At 38.7% G+C, this 21,908-nt stretch overlaps 2 protein-coding genes across 2 annotated transcripts; both read left to right on the top strand.

The window, feature by feature from the left end:
- Positions 1–1,301: 1,301 nt before the first annotated feature.
- Positions 1,302–6,700, top strand: LOC134876478 (hydroperoxide isomerase ALOXE3-like). The gene is made up of 14 exons (XM_063901422.1): positions 1,302–1,448; positions 2,559–2,763; positions 2,877–2,958; positions 3,056–3,178; positions 3,333–3,436; positions 3,777–3,949; positions 4,101–4,244; positions 4,401–4,604; positions 5,164–5,250; positions 5,385–5,551; positions 5,676–5,797; positions 5,922–6,022; positions 6,222–6,392; positions 6,521–6,700. The coding sequence occupies exons 1-14, from the start codon at positions 1,302–1,304 to the stop codon at positions 6,698–6,700; spliced, it is 2,010 nt and encodes a 669-aa protein (XP_063757492.1).
- A 1,068-nt stretch (positions 6,701–7,768) lies between these two features.
- Positions 7,769–12,257, top strand: epm2a (EPM2A glucan phosphatase, laforin). Its single transcript, XM_063901423.1, has 4 exons — positions 7,769–8,174; positions 8,998–9,172; positions 11,014–11,258; positions 11,746–12,257. The coding sequence occupies exons 1-4, from the start codon at positions 7,928–7,930 to the stop codon at positions 12,027–12,029; spliced, it is 951 nt and encodes a 316-aa protein (XP_063757493.1). The 5' UTR covers positions 7,769–7,927; the 3' UTR covers positions 12,030–12,257.
- The last annotated feature ends 9,651 nt before the right edge of the window (positions 12,258–21,908 follow it).

Genomic DNA, 21,908 nt, shown 5'->3' with positions numbered 1-21,908 from the left:
TTCTATACAATTGCTGATCCAACACCTCCATTAAAGTATGTACATAAAACATAAAACTAACATGTGTTTGTGCCTGATTGGGCTTCAAATATAGTACGACTCTTCACTTTCTTACAATAGGAAGTAAAGGAGTAGCTGAACACTTGGTATATATTTATTTTATAGTATTTAACTTTGGGCTTAAGCACAGTGTAAACAGATGGCTATCGTGATGATCGTCAGATGAATGCTCTAATGTATAGTCTGAGCTCTACACTGTTATCTAAAGGAGTAGCCGGACAGTTGGTGTATAGTATTTAACTTTGGACTTAGGAACAGTGTGGACATCTTTCTTTATGATCGTGAAATGAATGCTCTAATGTTATAGTGGAGGTCAACACTCATGTTGTTCATGCCATTTGAACAAATGATCTGGTGTGTGTTGGCACATTGTAAAAACACCTTGGGGCTGTCTCTCGGCTCAGTGTTGGTGTCTTACTGTGTGGCCCAAGTTAATTTGGTTCAGACTTGTTGCCTATGCCAAGTAGCAGTGTATTTTATTTTCTGTCAATAAATCACCCAAACCTTCCTGGCTGCCTTGACTGACTGCATATGGGTCATTCTCTGGGGACTCAACCTCAACCCTCCTGAAAGTCTTTCACCATGTGTGTTTCTTATGTGTTACATGATTTATCACATATGATAAACCAGAATTGAGGCTATTATTGCCAGAATGAGTCGTTTAGTTAACTGCTACACCCATCCCCCTCTGAACCTACATGTATAGGCTTTCAAAACCACAGATGCAAGATTTGTACACATTGTGTATGTCATTGCAAGGGGAACAATTAATTGCACATCATTTACATCCACCAACGTTTTTTCTCAGAATAGAAGTTGCTTTTAAACAACTTCCCCTCAACCTCTTCAGGTATGTACTTAAATGAGAGGCAGAACAACACAAATATTTTGGGTGGGAGTACCACCCACTTCTTTGTCAATACACATTAGGAGAGTGAGTCTCAAAAAGTTTATTCACAGTGGAGAGGCTCAGACAGTAAGCAAGAGGACAGACTACAGCGAGGGAAAACCTAGAAGGTATAGAGCTGAATGAATTGTAATGTAATAACGTGAGCGTAACAAGGTTTTTGGATGCCTGTGGACAAAATATGTTTTAGGTATAACAATGTTTTCTTGAAAGAAGGTAAACAATGCACAGGCATGTCTGCACTGTTTTCTTTTGATTCGTATTGGAGCTTTCATTCTGTAAATTAAGAGACTTAAATGTGTTTATTTTTCCAAAATGTTTCTACAGGGGGACCATGGCTGAGTACAAGCTAGAGATGACAACCGGTGACATGCCATATGCAGGAACATCAGACTACGTTTATGTCACCTTATTTGGAACTGAAGGGAAGAGTGAGCGAACTTTGATGGACAACTATGGCATCGACTTTCAAAGAGGGGCAGTAAGTAAAACCCAGTTAAAAATATGCACTTGAATATAAACAACAGATTGCAACATCAAGTAAGCACTTAAGATTAGATTAGATTGGATTAGATTCAACTTTATTGTCATTGCACAGAGTACAAGTACTAGGACAACGAAATGCAGTTTAGTATCCAACCAGAAGTGCAAGTAAAGCAGTAAAAGTGCAGAGAATGTATATACATATGAAGGTAGTGAAATATAAATAATAAAGGATATGAACAGCTCGAATAAGGTATGTGCAGTAGAATGGTAAAAAGTAAACAGAGATTAGTTTAAGGTATGTATGAGTAAACAGCAGCAAGGTAGTGCAAATGGCATAATGTATGTAAAGTGCAGTTGAATTCAAGTGATGGTAGAGGTAGAAATTGCAGAATGAGGTAGGTAATGAGGTGCTGAGGTAGGTACAGTGTATAACGGAATAAATATAAAGTATGTACAGTAACATTAGTAAGTAGTGCAAAAAGTTCAGTGGCTGGGGGAAGGTGCATGGCTGTGCAGGCCAGGGTGGGGTAATCAGATTTCAAATGATAATTTAGAGCAAGATTGAACGCAAATGTATACCACAAGAGTTCAACACCTTTTAAACTACAAACTTCTGAACCCATTGTGAGTTTGAATACAGTATAGCCACATTTATGTAACGTGTCAGCAAATCCTGCTTCAACATGTGATCTATGTGACGTTAACTGCTATAACTCTCAATATGTAACAATGATATAAACACTCGATATACATCCCAATGAAGTATTTTACTTCAGTGGTCAGAGTAAGAGGACTCATTTGAAATAAGCAACTTTTGTAAAGGAAAAAGCCTTAATATTAACAGACAGAGCTTTGGTACTCCATTTGACGTATTGGGCTATCATCAAATTTACAAAACTGCTGATCACATGTTATATATTTTTATTTAAGTTAAACTTTTAAATTATAATCCGGTTTTGTCTGAGCCTGTCTGTTGTAGGAGGCTGTAGTCTGGTTTCAGCATGCACTATTAGTCTGTGACTGAGACTTTTTAGCAGACTTTTATTAACAGATAATTCAGTGACTTTTGAAAAATATTCATGTTTATTATAATTCTTATTCCAAGACAGGGAGCTACACCGTGAAAACCAGTTTTTCTCTGGGCAAACTTCTGCTGGTTAAGGTTGAGAAGGTCCAGTATTTATATCTCCCAGAAGATGAGTGGTACTTCTCCAAAATGGTGGTGACGACTCCCGAAGGAGATGTCATTCTGTACCCCTGTTACAGATGGATTGGCAGGGGAGAACCGGTGGAGCTGAGAGGAGGGAGAGGTCTGCTTCAATGTCCCCAAATAATACCTTTATTAATATCATTTTTTTTTTGTACATCTTGTTGGCTTTGTAAGTTTAAATTGGATTGCTATTATGTTCTTTTCATGTCTCAGCAATGAAAGCTTTTGAGGATAATCATCCCCTGTTGATTGACCACCGAAAGAAAGAGCTGATGCTTAAAAGGAACTTCTACCAGTAAGTTTTCATGTGTGCAGTGGAGCTGCAGTTTGTCACCAAAGTTTATCTGGAGAAATGTATTTGTGGCTTTGGGTAACTTTGTTTGTTTTATTAGATGGAAGATTATGGATGAAGGACTATCCCACATCAACAGTTTCAATGACGTGTCTGAGCTCCCAGCTGAAATCCGCTTCTCTGATTCCAGAGCAGCTGATATCCTTTACTCAAAAGCTAAAACGTGGGTCAATATTTATATAAATATATATGTGTATATATTATTACAATTCACCTCTTTTCTCTAGATTTCTATATTTTCAGGGAAAGTGTAAATTGACATTCATTTAAATATGTTGTTTTATCCTGTGTTCTAATTGTTCCATGTTTTACTTCAGTGGTATTGAACTCAAGGTCAAGGGGCTGTATGGATCTACTGCACAATGGGAGACCATTGAAGACATAAAAAAGATATTCTGGTATAAAAAGACAACAATGTCAGGTATTTTTTATCCCTCACCAGTTTGCAGTGTATTTCACTACATCTATGTCATGGTTTCATAAAAACAGATGATATTCAGGAGATGTTTCTACTGTTCTGTAAAATGATTTGTTTTCTACAAAGTTAAGTATTTCAGTAAAAGTTCAAATTCTTTAAATACCAGACCAACATGCTTCCTTTACAGTCAATGACAATGATCATTATGTTGAACCTGAAAAAAACATACATTTTTGGGGATAAATTATATTATACTATTTATTAAATGTACCAATTGTTATTCGTATTCAACCCAACATATAATGATGGTATATTTTAAATAGATCAATTACTATTTTTCCAGAGTATGTTGCTGAGCACTGGACAGAAGATGACTTTTATGGTTATCAGTTTCTGAATGGAGTCAACCCCGGTGTTATAAAGCGCTGCTCAGAGCTTCCCACAAACTTTCCGGTCACAGAGGAGATGGTGAAGCCTTTCCTGGAAGAGGGAAGCTCTCTGCAGAAGGAAATGGAGGTATGATTGAAGATTAACTTTAAATGGATGGTAAGCTTTGTTTCAGGTTCACGATTTGTCCATTTACCAACCCTCTGTCATACTGCCTTGAATTTTTATAAATCTGCGATACCTCTCGATGTCTTAAACACTTCTTGCTTATGTCTTCCAGAAAGGCAATATGTTCCTTTATGACCAGAAGAAGATGGATGGAATTCCCCCTCGAGTCTATAATAGTGAACCTCTGCATGTGACTGCTGGTCTCTGTTTGTTCTACTCGAACTGGGAAAACAAACTGATGCCAATTGCAATACAGGTACTGTGAAATCCATTTAAAAGCCAGCATGTAATGGGAATTCAAAAGAAATGATCAGTTCTTGCTCAAATGTGTCATTACAATGGGCAATCATGGTAGACAGTTTTTAAGGTATCGTAAAGAGAGAGTTAATCATCTATTTGTATCAATTTCCAGTTGAATCAACAACCATCTGAGAAGAACCCCATCTTCCTGCCCAGTGACCCAGAAACTGACTGGTTGCTAGCCAAGATGTTCATTAAAAATGCAGATTGCATGGATCATGAATCAGTCCATCACCTCGTGAGAACTCACTTTCTGGCAGAGGTCTTCGCTGTTGCAGCTCTCCGCAGATTCCCCGCGATTCACCCCTTTTACAAGGTATAACTGCTCCACACAACAGAGGCAGTGCAGGTGCACTTTATTTGTTGTTGTATTCCCTTGAAATCAGCTTCAAAGTAAAAAAAAGAGCAATGCTTGCAAAAAGGTTTCCTTGATTAAACCCCATAACTTTGCAAGGTTGAATGTACCTTGTACGTGACTATGCTGACATTAACGTAACACAACATGTGAATACCAAAGGAAACTACTCTATTCTAAGAAAAGCCTTTTTGAAAGCTTGCCAGAGGCCAGAAGCACGTATCCGTAAATATGTTGCAAACATCTTATACACATCATTTGAAGCATGAAACACATCTTTCATGTGTATTAAATGTGTCTATTCATCTCACTGTTTTTGCATCTTTAATTGTAGGCCTACTTGTAGATCATTTTGTTATTCATTCACTTTTTGGAAACTGGTTTTATGAGCCATTATTTTTACAAAAACTGTAATTGATTTCAGTTGTGTTTGCCTATAGCTTCCTGCATGGACACTGATGAGGTGATTCTGAAATAAGCATCTTACTTTGACTTTGAAATGTTTTTCCTGTTTGATCAGCTGCTGTTTCCACACTTCCGGCACACTCTTCACATAAACACTAGAGCCCGCGTAAGTCTCTTAGGACCTGATGGGGCTTTAAGTAAAGTAAGTCTTTTTAAAATACATAATTGTGAATATCAATAAAAATGGTATCATAGCAAACCTTGCAACTTAGATGGTTTCAATTTTTGATGTCAAGAAACGTGTCTGAATGTATATGTGTATTTTTGATTTGTTAGAGTTCACTTGGATTTGATGGACTACTGGAGGTTATGAGAAGGGCTGTCTCTGAAATGACCTACAGTTCTCTCTGTCTGCCGGAGAAAATCGCTGCACAAGGACTGGAGTCCATCCCAAACTTTTACTACAGAGATGATGGCCTGAAGCTGTGGAACATCATCAACAGGTTTGAGCTATTAATAAATATTGTGACTGCTGCAGTGATTCATTGTACAAACAACAGCTTAGAGTCTTTCCGTCTTTCTCAGACACTCATATTATTCAAAATGAAACTGTTCTGTGTTTACCAGCTTTGTGAAGGCAGTAGTGGAGCACTATTATCCCTCAGACAGTGAGGTGCATAAAGACACTGAGCTGCAGGAATGGATCAGTGAGATCTTCACACGTGGCTTCTTAGGAAACAAAGACTTAGGTATTTATCCCATGTTTTGAACTCACTTGTAAATATAAAACATATATGTAATAGTATATTTAAAAGCAGACAGTGATTGACTACAATATATGTGATTATTATGAATGTATTGTGTTGCCAATAGGAATTCCAGCAGCCTTTTATTCTGTAGAGGAAGTGGTCAAGTTCACAACCATGGTGATCTTCACAACGACGGTTCAACATGCTGCCGTAAACAGTGGGCAGGTAAATAGTTGGGGCATTAGAATATATATTGATCAAGTATACGTTTTTATGAACACTTACTTTATAGAACATTTGGCAGACCAGCCAACTGCTTTTGTTTCCCTTACAATAACCATTTTGTTTAGCAGGACATAAGCTGGGCAATACAATTGAGTGAAGGTTGGCTTTTCTTCATGTAATGTTTGATTTCATAATTTAGTATGACTTCCTCGCCTGGGCCCCCAACGGCACGCTCCTCCTGCGCAAACCTCCTCCAACCACTAAGGGGCAGTCAAGCATGAAGACAGTCCTGGAGACCCTCCCGGATGTTGGTGATACAGTCAGCTTTGCAGCATTGACTTGGTTGCTTTCAGACAGATACACAGACTATGTAAGTTTGGCCTCCTAAATACTTAAAGAAGATGGCCTGTCCTCGCTTTTTAAATGTTACTTTCTTTTTTTACCACAAACTTTGCTTTGCCAGTCTAATTTTGTTCCCTGATTTTGTCATTGTGACAGATTCCCTTGGGTAGATACCCAGATGAACGATTTGATGAGCCTGAGCCTAAGCAGATGATAAAGGAATTCCAAGCAGAATTGTCGTACCTCAGTGAAGCAATAAAAGCAAGAAACTCACATCTTGAACTGCCCTACACATACCTGGACCCTGTGGAGATAGAGAACAGTGTTTCTATCTAAGCAGCTCTGCGATTGTATCCATGTATTTCTCATCATATATTTTGCATGCTGGGAGATCACGTATACGTTTAATGTAGTACATATGGAAGCTGGGTTCAGATGGATGAGGTCTAATTGATATTTAGTAAGGTGTTTCATACTGGTAAAAGACCACTAGAGTATATCTTGGTTGTGTGATGACTGGCAGGAAACGGTATTGAAAAAAAAGGATGAGGATGCTGAGCAGAAACTAAACTTTAACATAGGAAGCAATATATAATCTTTTCAGCACAAACTACCATTGTGCTTTCCATTCCTAAATGAAAAACACAGGTTATGCATTTTCGAAACGCTATACATTTTTTTTGATTTGAACATTGCTCTGACCCCTATTTATCGGTTACAGGCGGTTTTTTTCAAGTTCTCTGCATAAGGTGTATTTTGTTATATCAGACTTTCTCAATACATATTGAATGCAGCTACTGTGTTTTTAACGTTTATCAAGGTGATTTCAAATGAAAGGGCTCCTCTTTCTTTTCATTATTAGCAATTAATAAAACAGAAATGTAACTTCTGCCTGTCTTTTATGTACTTTTTTCCCTTTGATATAGCAAATTGAGGACAGAGAATAAGCAAATTAAACCTTGGAGTGACATGTAATCAGAAGATGTATGTTTTATTACTTACTTTTTCGAAATTACACCTATAATTGTATTTATATAACCTAATATCAGAAATTACAGAAACATCTTTCAGAGAAACGGAACGCAATTCCATATCCATCTTTATATCCACCAATTATAGCTCTGATCCACTCCAAATGTTTCTTAAATCTCAATCTCTACATGTATGGCAGCCATTCCATTCCAGTGTCTGTTGAATTCCAACATAGATAAATCTTCCCATTAGTTCATAGAATAAAATAAATAAATACATTTGTTTCTCAAGCACATAAAAAGTTAAATCACAGAAACTGATACTTCTGCAGTGGTCTTTTTTTCTTACTGTGAGTTCTATTTGTCGAGTTTGGCTGATGTATAGTCCACAGTTATTCTGACAGAGTGGGACTTCATTTTTTTACCTCCTCTTTGATGCAAATCACACTTTTCAAAACACACTCCGGTTGTTATTATTAGACTACACCATACAGTCAATGTGCCCAGGCACACTTCATACCAGAGCTGTAATAACCCACACTCGACACATTTTACGGTTTTGCGGACGTGTCGTTGAGTTAAAGCTGCGACCATGTTGTTTAGGTTCGGAGTCATTCTCACTCCGGATTCTTCGGATGTAAAGCTCTTTGTTTTGGGTTCGCGTGAAGAAATGGGCAACTGGGACTTGAGCGCAGCAGTTCCGATGACAGCCTCTCAGAAGCTCCTGTCAACCCATGAACCTTGTCTGTGGACCGGCGACGTGCAGCTGGCAGAGCCGTACAGAGACACATTGTGGTTCAAGTTCGTCAAAAGAGTGAGAGGCACTAGTATCTGGGAAGGTATACATCAATACTCTGATGATGTGCATCCAATTCTGCAGCGTGCCAAATTAGATTAAATTAGATGTTGATTAGCCATACATATTAAAACATATCTAATGTCAGTCCCATCGAAGGTAAACATCTCAGGCAAAAGACGAAGAGTACTCCGCCATGTTTTGTTATTGTAATGTGTTCTTACTGCCACATGATGGCGGTAGAGCGACACTTCTATTTAACAAATGCTCAGTGGCTCATGGATTTTAGATCAGGTGTATAAAAATGGTACGTTACAATTAAAAGTCCTGCATTAAAACGTATATCTCATATATACCTATACTTCATTTATAACAGTACTTAAGTATTATCAACACTAAACAGTAAAACGAATTAAACTGGATTTGTATTTTAAAGGATCGCATGTAAGCAACATTTTAAATGTTGTAGCAGAGATCGTTTATTTAAAAACTCTTTCCATTTTATTAACTGATCGCATGAATTCTGTTTGATTCAAATTTGCAAACACAGTATTTACTGTACCTGTCAGAAGGATATAGTGTCATCAAATAAAACTACTAAATCCCCCTATTGAGAGAAAGTTTTCAGTAAAGTAAATGCACTTTGTTTCCCTCTGCACCACTAATGTCATTATAATAACAAACCCCATTTTGAATTGTATTTATCTTGATGCTTGTTTTCTTTTTTGTGGAACCAGTGTATGTTGCCCCACTATGTCACATTTGCCTGTATCTAATTTGGATGGAAATTTAGGGAAAATAAAAAAGACTTCTTGTCTCAGAAATCCAACACTTACCTTGAGAAAGTTTGTCTTGCTTGTCACCAGGTAGCAGTCCGAGCCATGACAGATGTTGTCCATTTGATGAGAGGAACATAGTGGATGGAGTTTACTGCCATCCAATTGGGCACTGGATAGAGGAAACGGGACACACAGATGAGATGAAACACACCACCAACTTTTATTTCAGTGTGGCTGGTCACAATGCGATTCATTTCTCCAGGTGATACAGTACAGTAGAAACAAAGCCAAAGCAAATACTGGGAATGTCTATAAGTAGAACCTGTCACAGTTTCAGCCGAAATCCTTTTGTTATTGTATTATTTTATTTTTTAAATTATCATTCTTAACAGTGGATACCAAAAGTATTTACAAAAGAAAAAGTGATTACAACAAAATTAAAAAGGAGGAAAATGAAAAGAAAAGAGACGAGAAGAGAAGAAAGTGTATTATGTATTTTATCATTTCAAAGTGTTCCACTGTTGTGGGGAGTGTCTGGCCAAGGTTGTGTAAAGTGGTCTGAATGTATAGTAGAAAAGGACACCCAGATTTATTAAAAGAGATCATATTGTCTTCTAAATTGTTTTCCTATTCACAAGTCTATGACATCATGAGTTGTTAGCTAACTTAATTCTTTAACAGCTCCGAGGCTTAACAGTTGCATTAAAATTAGCACTTGTATATAAATATATTTTACCATATAATAATACACACATACTTAGTGCCATGATGTACCAGACCCAGCAGAAATTAGCCTAGGACCCCTGAGTCAGTGAGCACATACCTTGCATAACAATGAGCAGGCTTGGCCGGTGCCATCAGGTATTAATTTGTGTCCGAAGACCTTACAAGGCTTATGTCAAGGACCCGTGTTCAGTAGGAAGCACTCTGCCCTTGTATCTTTGCTATTAATAGCTTTTTCAAATTAGTCTCTCAGACCTTGCACCTGCTTGGTCCCAAGAACCAAATACACACTCACCTCTGCAATAACTCATTATATGATTCAAAGAGATTTTAACCTGCTGTCTAACATTGCCTCAGCTCCAACTCTGGGATTCAGAGGAGAGGAGGCCTGAAGGTTATAAAGCCAATTTCGTAATAATGTTGAATGGCAATTTATAAAATCAACTTGGAACAACTGTGCAGTAAAACTGACAGCTTTCCAAGAAATATAACCCTCCATTGTTGGGTTAAATGATGGAAAGCGATAAAACATCAGCTCAAATCTACTAATAAATATTACGTAATAGATACACTGCTAGTCACACAGGACACAGAATAGAAAAAACCAAACATTTTTACACACCTTTTAAAGTTTGTATGTGGTCCAATTAGTATTGATACTTTCTGTAAGAGTAAGAACAGGTGTATAATACAACAAACAAGACAACTGTTTGATTTACAACAAAGCCATTTAGAGGAAGTATTTTATATAAATAAGTGAGTCGAGTCAAAACCAGAGACTTCGCAGCGCCAATTTAAGACAGTACAGATTAACAGCATACTTTTTTTTGATGATTCATCTGCTCTGGTTGTTCACTAATGAGCCCTAAATGGAGTTTGCCTTAGACCGTAGTGGTCTCCAGGAGAATTATAAGAACAAGATGTCAACAAAATAATCTCTGAAATGAGGGAGCGAGGGAGGAAAAAAGAAACAAACGGAATCAGAATGAAACCTTTTGCTTGTTAGTGACCTAAAAGGGTCAGCTTCCTTGATCTGCCTGTAAGACAGTCAGAAAAAATGACTTTAATTGGATCAGGAGTAACTTGAAATTCTCTGCTCATATGCAATTGCCAACAGGCTTTTCTACTCTTTTGCTTTCAGAGTATAAAGCTCTATTCCATCCCTTTAAACCATTTGATCCTAATAATACATCTACAGGAAAAAACAGTGACATATAAAGTCATAATTCACCTTTTCTTTATCATCCCTTTTCATCCTTTGTGCCTCCATTTAAACACTACTCTTCAGGCATTGCATTACTCTAACAGTTCAGTGTGCACAGCATTTAATAACGACTTCTTGCATACATAAAATGGATTATGCATGTTCATTTTCTCCAGGGTGCTGCCACGTATTTGGCTGGGAAGCTGCCCTCGACAGGAGGAACATGTGACCATAAAGATGAAGCAGGAATTGGGGATTACTGCAGTGATGAACTTCCAGACAGAGTGGGATGTGGTAAACAACTCTAATGGATGCAGGCACAACCCTGGAGAAGCCATGACCCCAGAGACTATGATGGATCTGTATAAAGACTGTGGACTGGTGTATGTGTGGATACCCACTCCTGACATGAGCACAGAGGGTAAGGAGAAATCTGTGCACATACAAGAATAAATACAGGTGTAATAATAGTATTTAGCTAGGTCTGAGTGAGGACTCCTCGTCCTTCTAAAAGGCTCTTTGGCAGTCTTCCAGCTGAAGAGCTCTAAACCTACTCAGTATGCATACTTTACTGCACTTTTGTTTTAGTGATGGTTCCATTCAAATATTTTAGGGTGGAAAATCAGCAAAGATTCATTATTTTAACACTTTTTTTAGATGAGATGCATGCAACAAATAAACCTCAAAAATAATCTTTCAATTATATCCAACCATGATCATTACCTTCAAAGGTTTCCTTTAACCTGAATGTTTCAGTGCAGTATCTCATGTGTTGGATGAGTTGCAAAAGAATGCAACTTGTGCTTTCACAGTGAATTCAAGCAAATACATTTTTCAAACTAAATTAACCATGAGTTCAACAGATGTACAAGTCCTCTGCTTTAAAAGTATTGTGTCTGTTTTTGCAGGCCGGATAAGGATGCTTCCCCAGGCAGTGTATTTGCTCCATGGTCTCTTGGAAAATGGTCACACTGTCTATGTTCACTGTAATGCTGGAGTCGGCAGGTCGACCGCAGCTGTGTGCGGCTTGCTCATGTACATCCTTGGCTGGAGTGTGAGGAAGGTGCAGTACTTCCTTACAGCCAGAAGGCCGGCAGTGTACATAGACGAGGAGGCTTTAGTCCAGGCTCAGACAGACTTCATCCAGAAGTTTGGACCACTGCGATCATCCATCTCTTACCAAGAGACATGAGAATGGAATACCTTTGTACCAAAGTGTTGAACTTTTAAGCCAAATCTACAGGTATTGAAAGCTCGTCTGGACTGGACTCTTGGAAATGAATCCCGACAATGTGGGGAAAAAAACACCAAAAAATTTACTTATTTTCACTTCAATGTAATTCAAGTAAATGAACCACACTGTAATGTTGGCTTTTAACTTAATAAATTTCCGTCTGCTATCTAGCACACACAGTTAAAATACCATCCACTCAGAGTCAGTTTCAGGACACGATCAGTATTTACATGTCTGCATTGTTTTGAAAATACCTTTTCTTTTTGTAGTGAACAATACATAGAGTTGGCATTTTGAGAAGATAGTTGTTAGCTGATGGGCTGGACAGCAATGTATGAGAATAAACAAAATCTGAGGTCCTCAGTAAAGGATTAGTCCACATAGTTATTGTGTATCAAATTAAAAAATACCCTTTTAATTAGGAAGTGAAAATGATCTATTTTATTTTGGAAAGTGGTCTTAATGTTTGGCACTTCTTGCCAAAGCAACAAAACCATTCCAAAACTAAAATAAACGGCAATGCCTCTCCCGCTCCAACACGTTGAAGCATTCAGCTCCGCCCATCTCTCTCTGTGAGCTTGATGGCATTTCATCTGTATTTATTCATTTATTATTAATCCATCAGATGTTATGCCGACCCATCTCCTAAATAACAAAAACAACATCCAGGCCAGACCATTTGAATGCATACATAATAAGACATTATTGGAATACTGTTTGTTGTCAATCCTGAATGTCTGCCTAGACTCGATTTGAGAGAAAATAGCTTTTTTCAATACAGTGTTTTTGTGCCCTTATTCAAGAAATGTGGTGGATTATAAGGGAGTACAGAGTTTTTCAGTGGGATTAGGTAAAAAAAAAAAGATCCATGCATGAGTGCCAGCTTAAGCAAATCATTTTTAAAATGATCTAAAAATATGAACAAGAACTGAATATGGAATGAGTGACATATGAGACATATGAACTACGAATTACGCAAAACCGCTCAACATTATCAACTCCTAAATTGAACTCTTTTATGAACTTCAGATTGGGGAGTAAGGCATGTATCATGTAACAGTGGTCCTGAACAGATTGTGCCCCACAAGATCAAATCCCTTACTTCAGCTGCTTTTTGCTGCATTCAAGTCCTTCCTATCCCCCTGTCATATCCATCTATTAGAGGCTAAAAGAACATGTGATTGTTTGTTTAGCAGAACCCCTTGTTTGAGGGACAATGAGATATAACATGGTTTATTTGTTGCAGCACACAGACACTGGGCAGAGATAGAACAGGGTGCACAAAGTATTATATCTTTCCTCAAGAAGTCAAATATTTATTCTGTGGCTGTTTTTTTCCTAACAATTCCCCTTTCAAAGCTTTTTCCAATACGGTCAGACACTGTGTCATGTTACTAAACGTACAATACACTCACAAAATGACATCATTTCTTTACTTTCTGTATTAGATAATCTTTTCTAATCATAGTCAGCCAGTCGATTTCAGAATAGGAACGTGAATTGTATTTCGCCCAATATGCCTTTGATCCGCTAAGATGCATGATGATGATTTTGGTCATGAAGTCTGCACTTTAAAACTTTAACCATTTGTCATTCACACTGTTCTGCTAGCTTAACCAGCATGCAATCATTCATCATTGAGAGGAAAAGCTTTTTCACATGCACAGACACAAGTCCCACATTGAAAGAGTCACAAATGCTCCATTTTCATCACGTCAGTCCAGGCACCTCTGTTTAATTTACTTAATAGATTCCACGTCCAGCTGTACCATTTGCATTGTGTGGTTAAGTATAATCCCATAATGAAGACATTGCTCTCCCTTTGCTCCTGGCCAGAACTCCAGCTCACCCTGTAAAAAGTAAACCAAAATGAAGAGATGCTGTTTGACCAAATAGCTCTAAATCTACAGGCTCATTCTACCATGTGTGTTTCAGTAGCTTGGAGCAGCAGCCCTAGGAGGAAAGTTTATTTATGTAGTCCAAGAACATCTGACTATGTGACACTCTGTGGAATATGAATAGGCTTGAGTAATGCCAGACAATTGAAACTACTGTAAAGATATCCATCTGAGAGGCTGAGTGTACCATTGTTGAATATTCAATACATCTGAGACTGACTGACAGGCTGAGCAGCAGTCCGTTGTATGTGTGTGCCATGGCAACACACGTATGGCATGTGTTTTTCCACACACAGCACCTACAAGACTGGATAAACATTGCCTCTGTGAATGCATTACTTGCAGTCTGAGTCATTCCTCAAACAGCCAGTGGCAGTGCCCCACTGATATTCAATAATACCGAGCCTTTGTCCCTCGGGGACCATAACAATGAATGGGCTGATTTATGCAGGCTATATATTTCTCTTGCAATGAAAATGTTTATTCCTGAAACACCTAAACTATGATCCCTATTAGTCTCCAAATAAGTTAGTTAGTGGAACTTTTTCTTGTGCTTTTATTACAGATATAGATTAACCCTTTCTTTCTTTCCAATTCTTTCTTACTACATCCTTACTTTTATTTACTTTGTGAAATTATATAACAGTGATCTAATTAGAATAGGCAAATAATAGGTGTTTCAGTCTCTTTAATATCCCCCCCAAAAAATGTGTGTTGTTGATTCATAAGTTATTGATTCTATGGTTTGTCAGATTGTGAATAACATCCAAATATGAATCTTAGATTTATGAACCCAGTATTGTAGCTAGGAGACAAAATCTGAGGTACTTGTGTAAGTACTTTGGACAAAACTAATCTGTTCTTAAGTAAAGCTTGTGTATGCTTCTATTACATGCATGTCTAAAGTTACACGTGTTTAATGTGGCTGGACAGCAAAGACAATTTTAATCCCGAAACACAACTGCATGCAATATAGATGATGGATGTTGGTGGTTGTAATGACTGCCTCCATTTATGGTAGTGAAGCACTTCCATGTAGGCACATTAGTGTTAATTGGTGTGTACGGGAAAATGAGAAATGGATGAAGTTAGTCAAGTTTTGACAGGCCAACACCACAGCGGTTCAAAGTGTGCACTGAAAGGCTTCCTGTGAAAAAACATTCTTGCTGTCAATACCTCTGTTGTTCTCTCTGTTTCCCAGGTTGGCACTGCCATTGATCAGTGTCAGCGGGATAGATTCTGATATGAACAAGGGAGCGGGATACAAAGCCGTTAAACCATAGTTAATTACAAGAGAGTTGGTGTGCCACAGGGAGAAACATGAGGGCAAAAGGGTTTTGTTTTTGAGATGTCTTCATGTTTGTACATTCAGTAATCTAAGTACTATGTATTAAGTTGCAGATCTATATGGATAGGACGTCATTCATCACCTTTAACACTTCACAGGTAGGCGCTAGGTTCAATGACCTTGGACTTATGAGATTCATATCTAAAATCAATACATCCCTTCTGTTACCTAAGGCTCTGCTTCGGGTCGGGGCTCTGTATTTCATTCTTCTTCTATATCTTAACCCTCACATTGGAAATTCAGCAAACACCTAAAGGTACATATGTTGAAGGAAACTTTTGAGGAACGGCTGTATGACTCTTCTGTGGTTGGTTCATATCTGTCACTGAGTGTCACCTAGAACCAATCGTCACAGATTAACTAAATAGTCTCTTATTAAGTACAATCTTATATTTGCCGCCCACCATGACAGTTTCATTTTGACGGCTTTATAATCAAATGTAAAGTCATGTTATTGTTGTGGGTAGGCCTTATGTTAGTCTGGCACAAACTCATTGAGCCGTTTATGCTTCTTTGCTCGATATCATACCTACTTTGCATTTTTTGTTTTCTAATTATACTGAAAGGCTTTTGATTAGTATATTAATTATAATCAGGAGCCATGAAAATGTTTTGGAATAAATGATTTACGATGCAAGTTCTTTGTGCGTGACAAAAAAAGGAAGCAGAATTTGCTAGAGATTTACAACATAATAAACTTGAGTTTTATGTTGCCTGAAATAGTCTTATAATCACTGAACCGTTGTTGGTGTTTGCATGCAGAATGAAAACAGTTTCTCACTTCATCCAAATCTGGTTGAGGATATCTTTGACAAAACAATCACTCTGTTGTTGATGTTCTTCAAATCATGTCCAATGTTCTTTCAGGTTATTTTTGTCTCCTGACCCACTGATCCATCATGTCATTTTACCATAAATAACAGCGGAGAAGAAAGAGCCAGATCTTTCTATGTGAAAAATACCTGTGTCTTTACAAAATGTAATCTGCCTGAACTTAATAAGACTGGACAGGTATGCATTACTTTGGGAAAGGAGTTTGTTTGAAGACTGTTTAGCACGTAATTAAGCCGGCTAGCCAACAGAGAAAGACAATAGAGATTGTGCTGCCATGCATGATAAGTGGGCTTGCCTGCCTAGTTTCTTCCCCCCCGCCTGAATCAGTGATGCCAGATGCCAAAGCTGACAGCCCAGTTAACATGGTAATCATGAGATCAATGAGCGCTAAATTTTCCAATAAAAGACATGCCCATCTTTTAGTGTGACTGTAGGAAAGAGGCTATGATGTGTAACAGTGTTTTCACTTTAATTATGTATAAACACTTTCCTTAAATCACTCCTGCTTAAAGATGATTTTTGCATTAAGCATAGAATCTAAACTAGAATGATAAAACCTTCTTATACTTTCCTGACATGGTACCTAACTGTTGTTGTTTAATCAAGAACTCAGCCTCGAATACAGCAGTACAGAACAGTCCTTTAAGTTCAGCCACAGCTCTATTATTTGCTATTACAAACCAACCTATCGTCTGAGGACATCCTTTGAAGAAACAGTTCATTTTAAAATAGAGAGCTCTCAAAAGACCATGTCTCTGAATGTCCCTGTTTCATTAATAATCCCACAAGGGGTTGCTGTTACATTAAAAGAAAAAAAGATCCAACATGGCTGCCCTGATCTCGTGTGCCAGTATGCCTGAGCTGTCCATAATCACAGGGACCCAGCGGGCTACAGGGGGAAGGAGAGGGACCTGAAGCGGGATGACAAGGGACAGAGCGTAACCCGCTTCGTCACCCTCTTCACCCTCACACCATTTGACATGGACTTCCTGCCAGAACAGATAACATTTACAACAGACCAGGGAACAACCCAGCACACACACACACACACACACACACACACACACACACACACACACACACACACACACACACACACACACACACACACACACACACACACACACACACACACACACACACACACACACACACACACACACACACACACACACACACACACACAGCAGTGGCTCAGTCAGTAGGGGCTTGGACTGGGAATCGTAGGGTCGCCGGTTCAAGTCCCCGAACAGACTTGAAAAATGGAAAGTGGACTGCTACTTGGAGAGGTCCCAGTTCACCTCCTAGGCCCTGCTGTGGTGCCCTTGAGCAAGGCACCGGACACCTCCAATCCCCCCTCCCCATTGCTCCACACGATAGCTGCCCACTGCTCCTAGTACTAGGATGGGTTAAATGCAGAGGACTAATTTCACTGTGTGTGCTCTGCTGTGTGCATGTATGTGACTAATAAAGAGGGTTTCATCCTCCGATTCTATCTACACACACACAGACATCTTTTCACCACTGTAGATATGTATTCACCAGGCGGACTTGTTAAAGTGTCTATCTAATTAATCCTCTAATTATTTAAGGAAAGGTCTCAACTGACCAGAAAATCAAGATAAGCGTTTACAAGGTGCCGCTTGCTTGTATTATGCAAATGTAATACATATAGCTGGGGTATTAAATGTGCTGAAAGCTGATGATGTGCATCTTACCGTTCACATGGTATTAGGACGCTAACCAGATAATGAGTCACTCAACACAATGAAATGCAAGTGTAGATTAGCCACCAGCTAATGGACAGCCTTACACCTAATGTGGTTCTCTCTCGTTCATCCTAATACCACCCTGACTGATGGACAAATGGAATATCTTTGTTTGAGTTTTGGCAACAACACCCACCACTGGAATCCCAAATTGCTTTTAAGATCTTTTTATTTCCTGAATCAAAGTCATTGAGTTATGTGTGTTAAGCAGAGCTGGGAGTTTAAAAGAGGGAAAGCTCTGGTGCTGTTGATACCACTCAAGACACCCTATTATGCTTTTGGGGGTTTTTCCTTTCCTTTAGTTTAACATTAAACCATGTAAACATGTCTCAGTAGACACACAATTGTAATCTTTAATAGTCAATATTGTGTCTTTGGATGATGAATCCGAACATCATTAATAGACGGGTCCTGTGTGTGCAAGGAGGAGCAGACATATGGTTGCCAGTACCCCCGACCGCCAGACTCATAAATCACCCGTGACAACAGATAATGAATAATGGCTATCAGAGAAGATTGGTCTGCTCATCTCTACTGTATATCAATTAATGGTAAAACTTAGATTTAAAAAGAAAAATGGTTTTGACACAAACAATATGGACTTGTTTCCAAGTTTGTGTATGTAAAACATTATTTTGCAACAGCATACGACATTTGGCCCAGAACACGTTTGATATGTTCTCCAAATTAAATGTATTTTCATCGCTTCTATACCACTCTGCATTCGTCCTACTTGTCTGCTCTCTCTACCTTGCCTTCATTACTGTTCCTGGTCAGCACATCTGGGCCGCACAGCCAGGCAGATGGAAAGTAGATGAGGCCTGTCTTTAGTCTGGGGACTAAGCCAGGTGTTCAAAACTTACCTCAGGAACATACGAGTTTGATCAAGTACCAAAATACATTAGTAAGGGCCTTTGGCAGAGCCTTAGAGGCGTCAGTGTCTGGTTTGTGAGCCGGAATGTGATTGCAAAGCCTTGAGGCAATTTTCAAAGGCAAATTAGTCATGCAAAGCCGGCTAATATTAAACCATAAGTTGTCATCTACTGTTAAAAAAGATGACATTTTAGGGGAAGAATGTTGGTTTATTTAGTTGTTAATGAGACGCTTTAGTGAGTTTACCTTCACTGCGAAATAACTTGCACTAAAACTATTTTATAACGACTTTTCAAATGAAGCTGTAACAGGAAGAAATGTGTGCTGTTGGGCTTCACCTATCCGTCTTTATCAGAGAGAAAGCTCCATTCCATTCAATGTCAATCTTTTAACTTGAGACACGACTTGTCTTTTTTCTCATTCCTTCTCACACACACATATTTGCAAGTAGACCCAAACACAAGCACACACAACTTCATTTAAAATCCCTACCTAAATGATCCTGCAACTTTGGGAGGCTGCGAAACTGCCAAGTTGATGGGAGGGCAGAAGGGGATTGTGGGTAATTTCATGTCACATTTCCAGCAGACTGATGTCTCTTTGGACAGATAAAAGCCTACAGCTCAAAGTGATAGAAAAGGCAAAGTTACAGCGCACCCTTCCTTCACGCTCTACTTTCCCCCACATTCTCAGAAATAGTTTCTAAGAATTGTTTCTAAGACATATTTGGATTTTTTCTCCATTGTCAATCCACTCACAGGGCTTGACCACTTATCTGTGGCAGAAAGAGCAGTGCTGTAATGCGCAAAGCCAGCCATCTTTGCTGCTGATCTCATGAACTCCATCACAATTTAACATCACCTTTTTAAAATTTGGAAAATTCAGTTCAACACTGAGACCCCGAGCCTTCAGACAAACACATCATTATTACCTGCTGCTCACTCGTAGAAATCTGGTGGGGGCACATTAATTTCATGAATAAGGAAAGTGCCCACTACACTGTCTGAATGACCTTACAAGCCTTTTAAACTAAATCCAACTCGATATGAATAAAATAACAAGCCAAGATGTGAAATTATAGATTATGCGTAATGTGTTTCTGACTCTAGAGTTAACAGCAGTTGAGTAACATTATTCAGGACTGGATGAAAAAAGAATAACATCTTTTGAAAAATTGTACTCCCAGTGTGAGATAGAACAGGCCGTAACAGAGTCTACAATAGAGAATAGCTGTCTCACTTTTGGGAAATGGATGCATCATCCTTAACCATTTCCTCGACTCCTTCTTAGCATGTTGGTCTATTGTTCTCCTTCTCTACGCATCTGCATGTTTTTCTTGTTCTAAATGTATTTGTTGGTCTTTTATAAATTGATCAAGTAAAACAGGAGAGATAGTGATCCAATCTGTTTGACAATGAACCGCCTTCTCTATTCTACCACCCTCACGTTAGCTCTTATCATGCACTTTTTACCTCTATTTTAGTAAACATTACACCACTGCAATGTCTGGCGCATAACAACTACTTTACAAGCTGGGTTTCCCCAAAAAAACTGGTGATTTACAATGTCTATCAAAAGGTAGAAGAGAGAAAGAAGACTTAAGTTAAAAAACACAAGACCAAGGAATGCTTTATTGACTGCCATGACTGGTTAGATGCCTTAAAAACAATGGGTTCTACCTACAGTATATAAGTGTGGGTTGAACTAAAGTAATACTGTTTGAAGGAACAGCAGATTTATGGGTACATTTTAAGTCTCTCACCTGGCCCGTGTTTTGGACAGACAGCATCATTTTGATACTCCTTGAGAAGGACTGTGAAAACAATACACACTTTTCCTTTTATGAATGGTTCTCTTTTCTATGACGATATATCACACACTAAAACTTTGTAGTAAATTGTATTTTAAACTTTTGAGACATAAAAACAACACTTCTTCCTACAAGCTCTTGTCATTGAACGGTTTTGCTCACCAAACACTGTTTGATTTGCAAACAACAGAACAAAACATCCTCATTTAAATGATGTATCACTCCTTGAAAAACAGAACAGGTGTGGAATCTGGACAGCTACCTGTGCGAATGAACTCTGACTAGGCCACTGAGCATCTGTCACTGCGAAGTCCCCAGGGCATCCTGGTCGATGGGTCGACTTTTAAAGTCCGCTGTGAAACTCCAGCACACAGGCATGACCCTAGCACTCACTCTCACTAACAGCCATCTCCTTGGCCCACTGTGAGTGGAGGATTTGTTACCTCAGCACTAATGCTGCTCCGACATGCCCGCCTCTCCACTTGCTTGTCGCCCACTTCTGTGCCAAGATCTTGAGCCGAAGAGAGCAAAAGAGAGATAACTAAGTGGAGAAAGCTGAAGTGTTTATATAAAGTTTTAAGAGTTATGTCATGATGCTATATAACTTGTCCTGAGTTATGACTGTGTGAGTGTGTGTGTGTCTTCTCTTCTTCAAGTCCATGCAAGAGCAGTGACGTTCAATTCTCTGCTGTCAGTTGTGAGAACCAGGACGCAGCACAAGTGAGTTGTATTTGCAAGACAATGTCACTCTTGCACCATCATGGGATGCTGAAGTTTTTATCACTTGGGGCAAGTAAACACAAGCTCCACAAATACAAACCCTTATGTAAGGATTCTCAACAGCCCTGTGCTTCATTTAATAAACCGTCTTGTGTGGTGCTGAAAATATCCTGCAGGCATTATAGTACGTCGACTGAATTTCCCTAAGTAGTTAGATCTCAAATTCTTAAAGAACAAAAAGGAGCTGTTTTGGGGAGTGAGGGCGGCCATTAATCAGAACGGAACATCCTTTGGAGCGACAAATAACATAAAAGGCAAGAATATATATATCACACATTAATAAATGGATAGAGATTCACACTAAACAGTGTCTAGCCAATGCTGTAATTGCAAGAGGATGGTTTAAAGGATCTGATTAGTACCCCAACTTCTCCTATTGGGATAGCTGGTTTTATAAATCATTAACAAACAGCATATTTCCATAACTGCCTATGCTCCCAGTTACACAAAGGATGTTGTTGTTCTGACCAGTCACTTGTTTCCCCTTTTGTTCCTGCCACTTCTGTATACAAAAAAAATACTTAC

The sequence above is a fragment of the Eleginops maclovinus genome, chromosome 15, assembly GCF_036324505.1.
Source record: "Eleginops maclovinus isolate JMC-PN-2008 ecotype Puerto Natales chromosome 15, JC_Emac_rtc_rv5, whole genome shotgun sequence".
NCBI classification, from domain to species: domain Eukaryota; kingdom Metazoa; phylum Chordata; class Actinopteri; order Perciformes; family Eleginopidae; genus Eleginops; species Eleginops maclovinus.
This window is presented reverse-complemented; position numbering and strand designations above follow the sequence as displayed.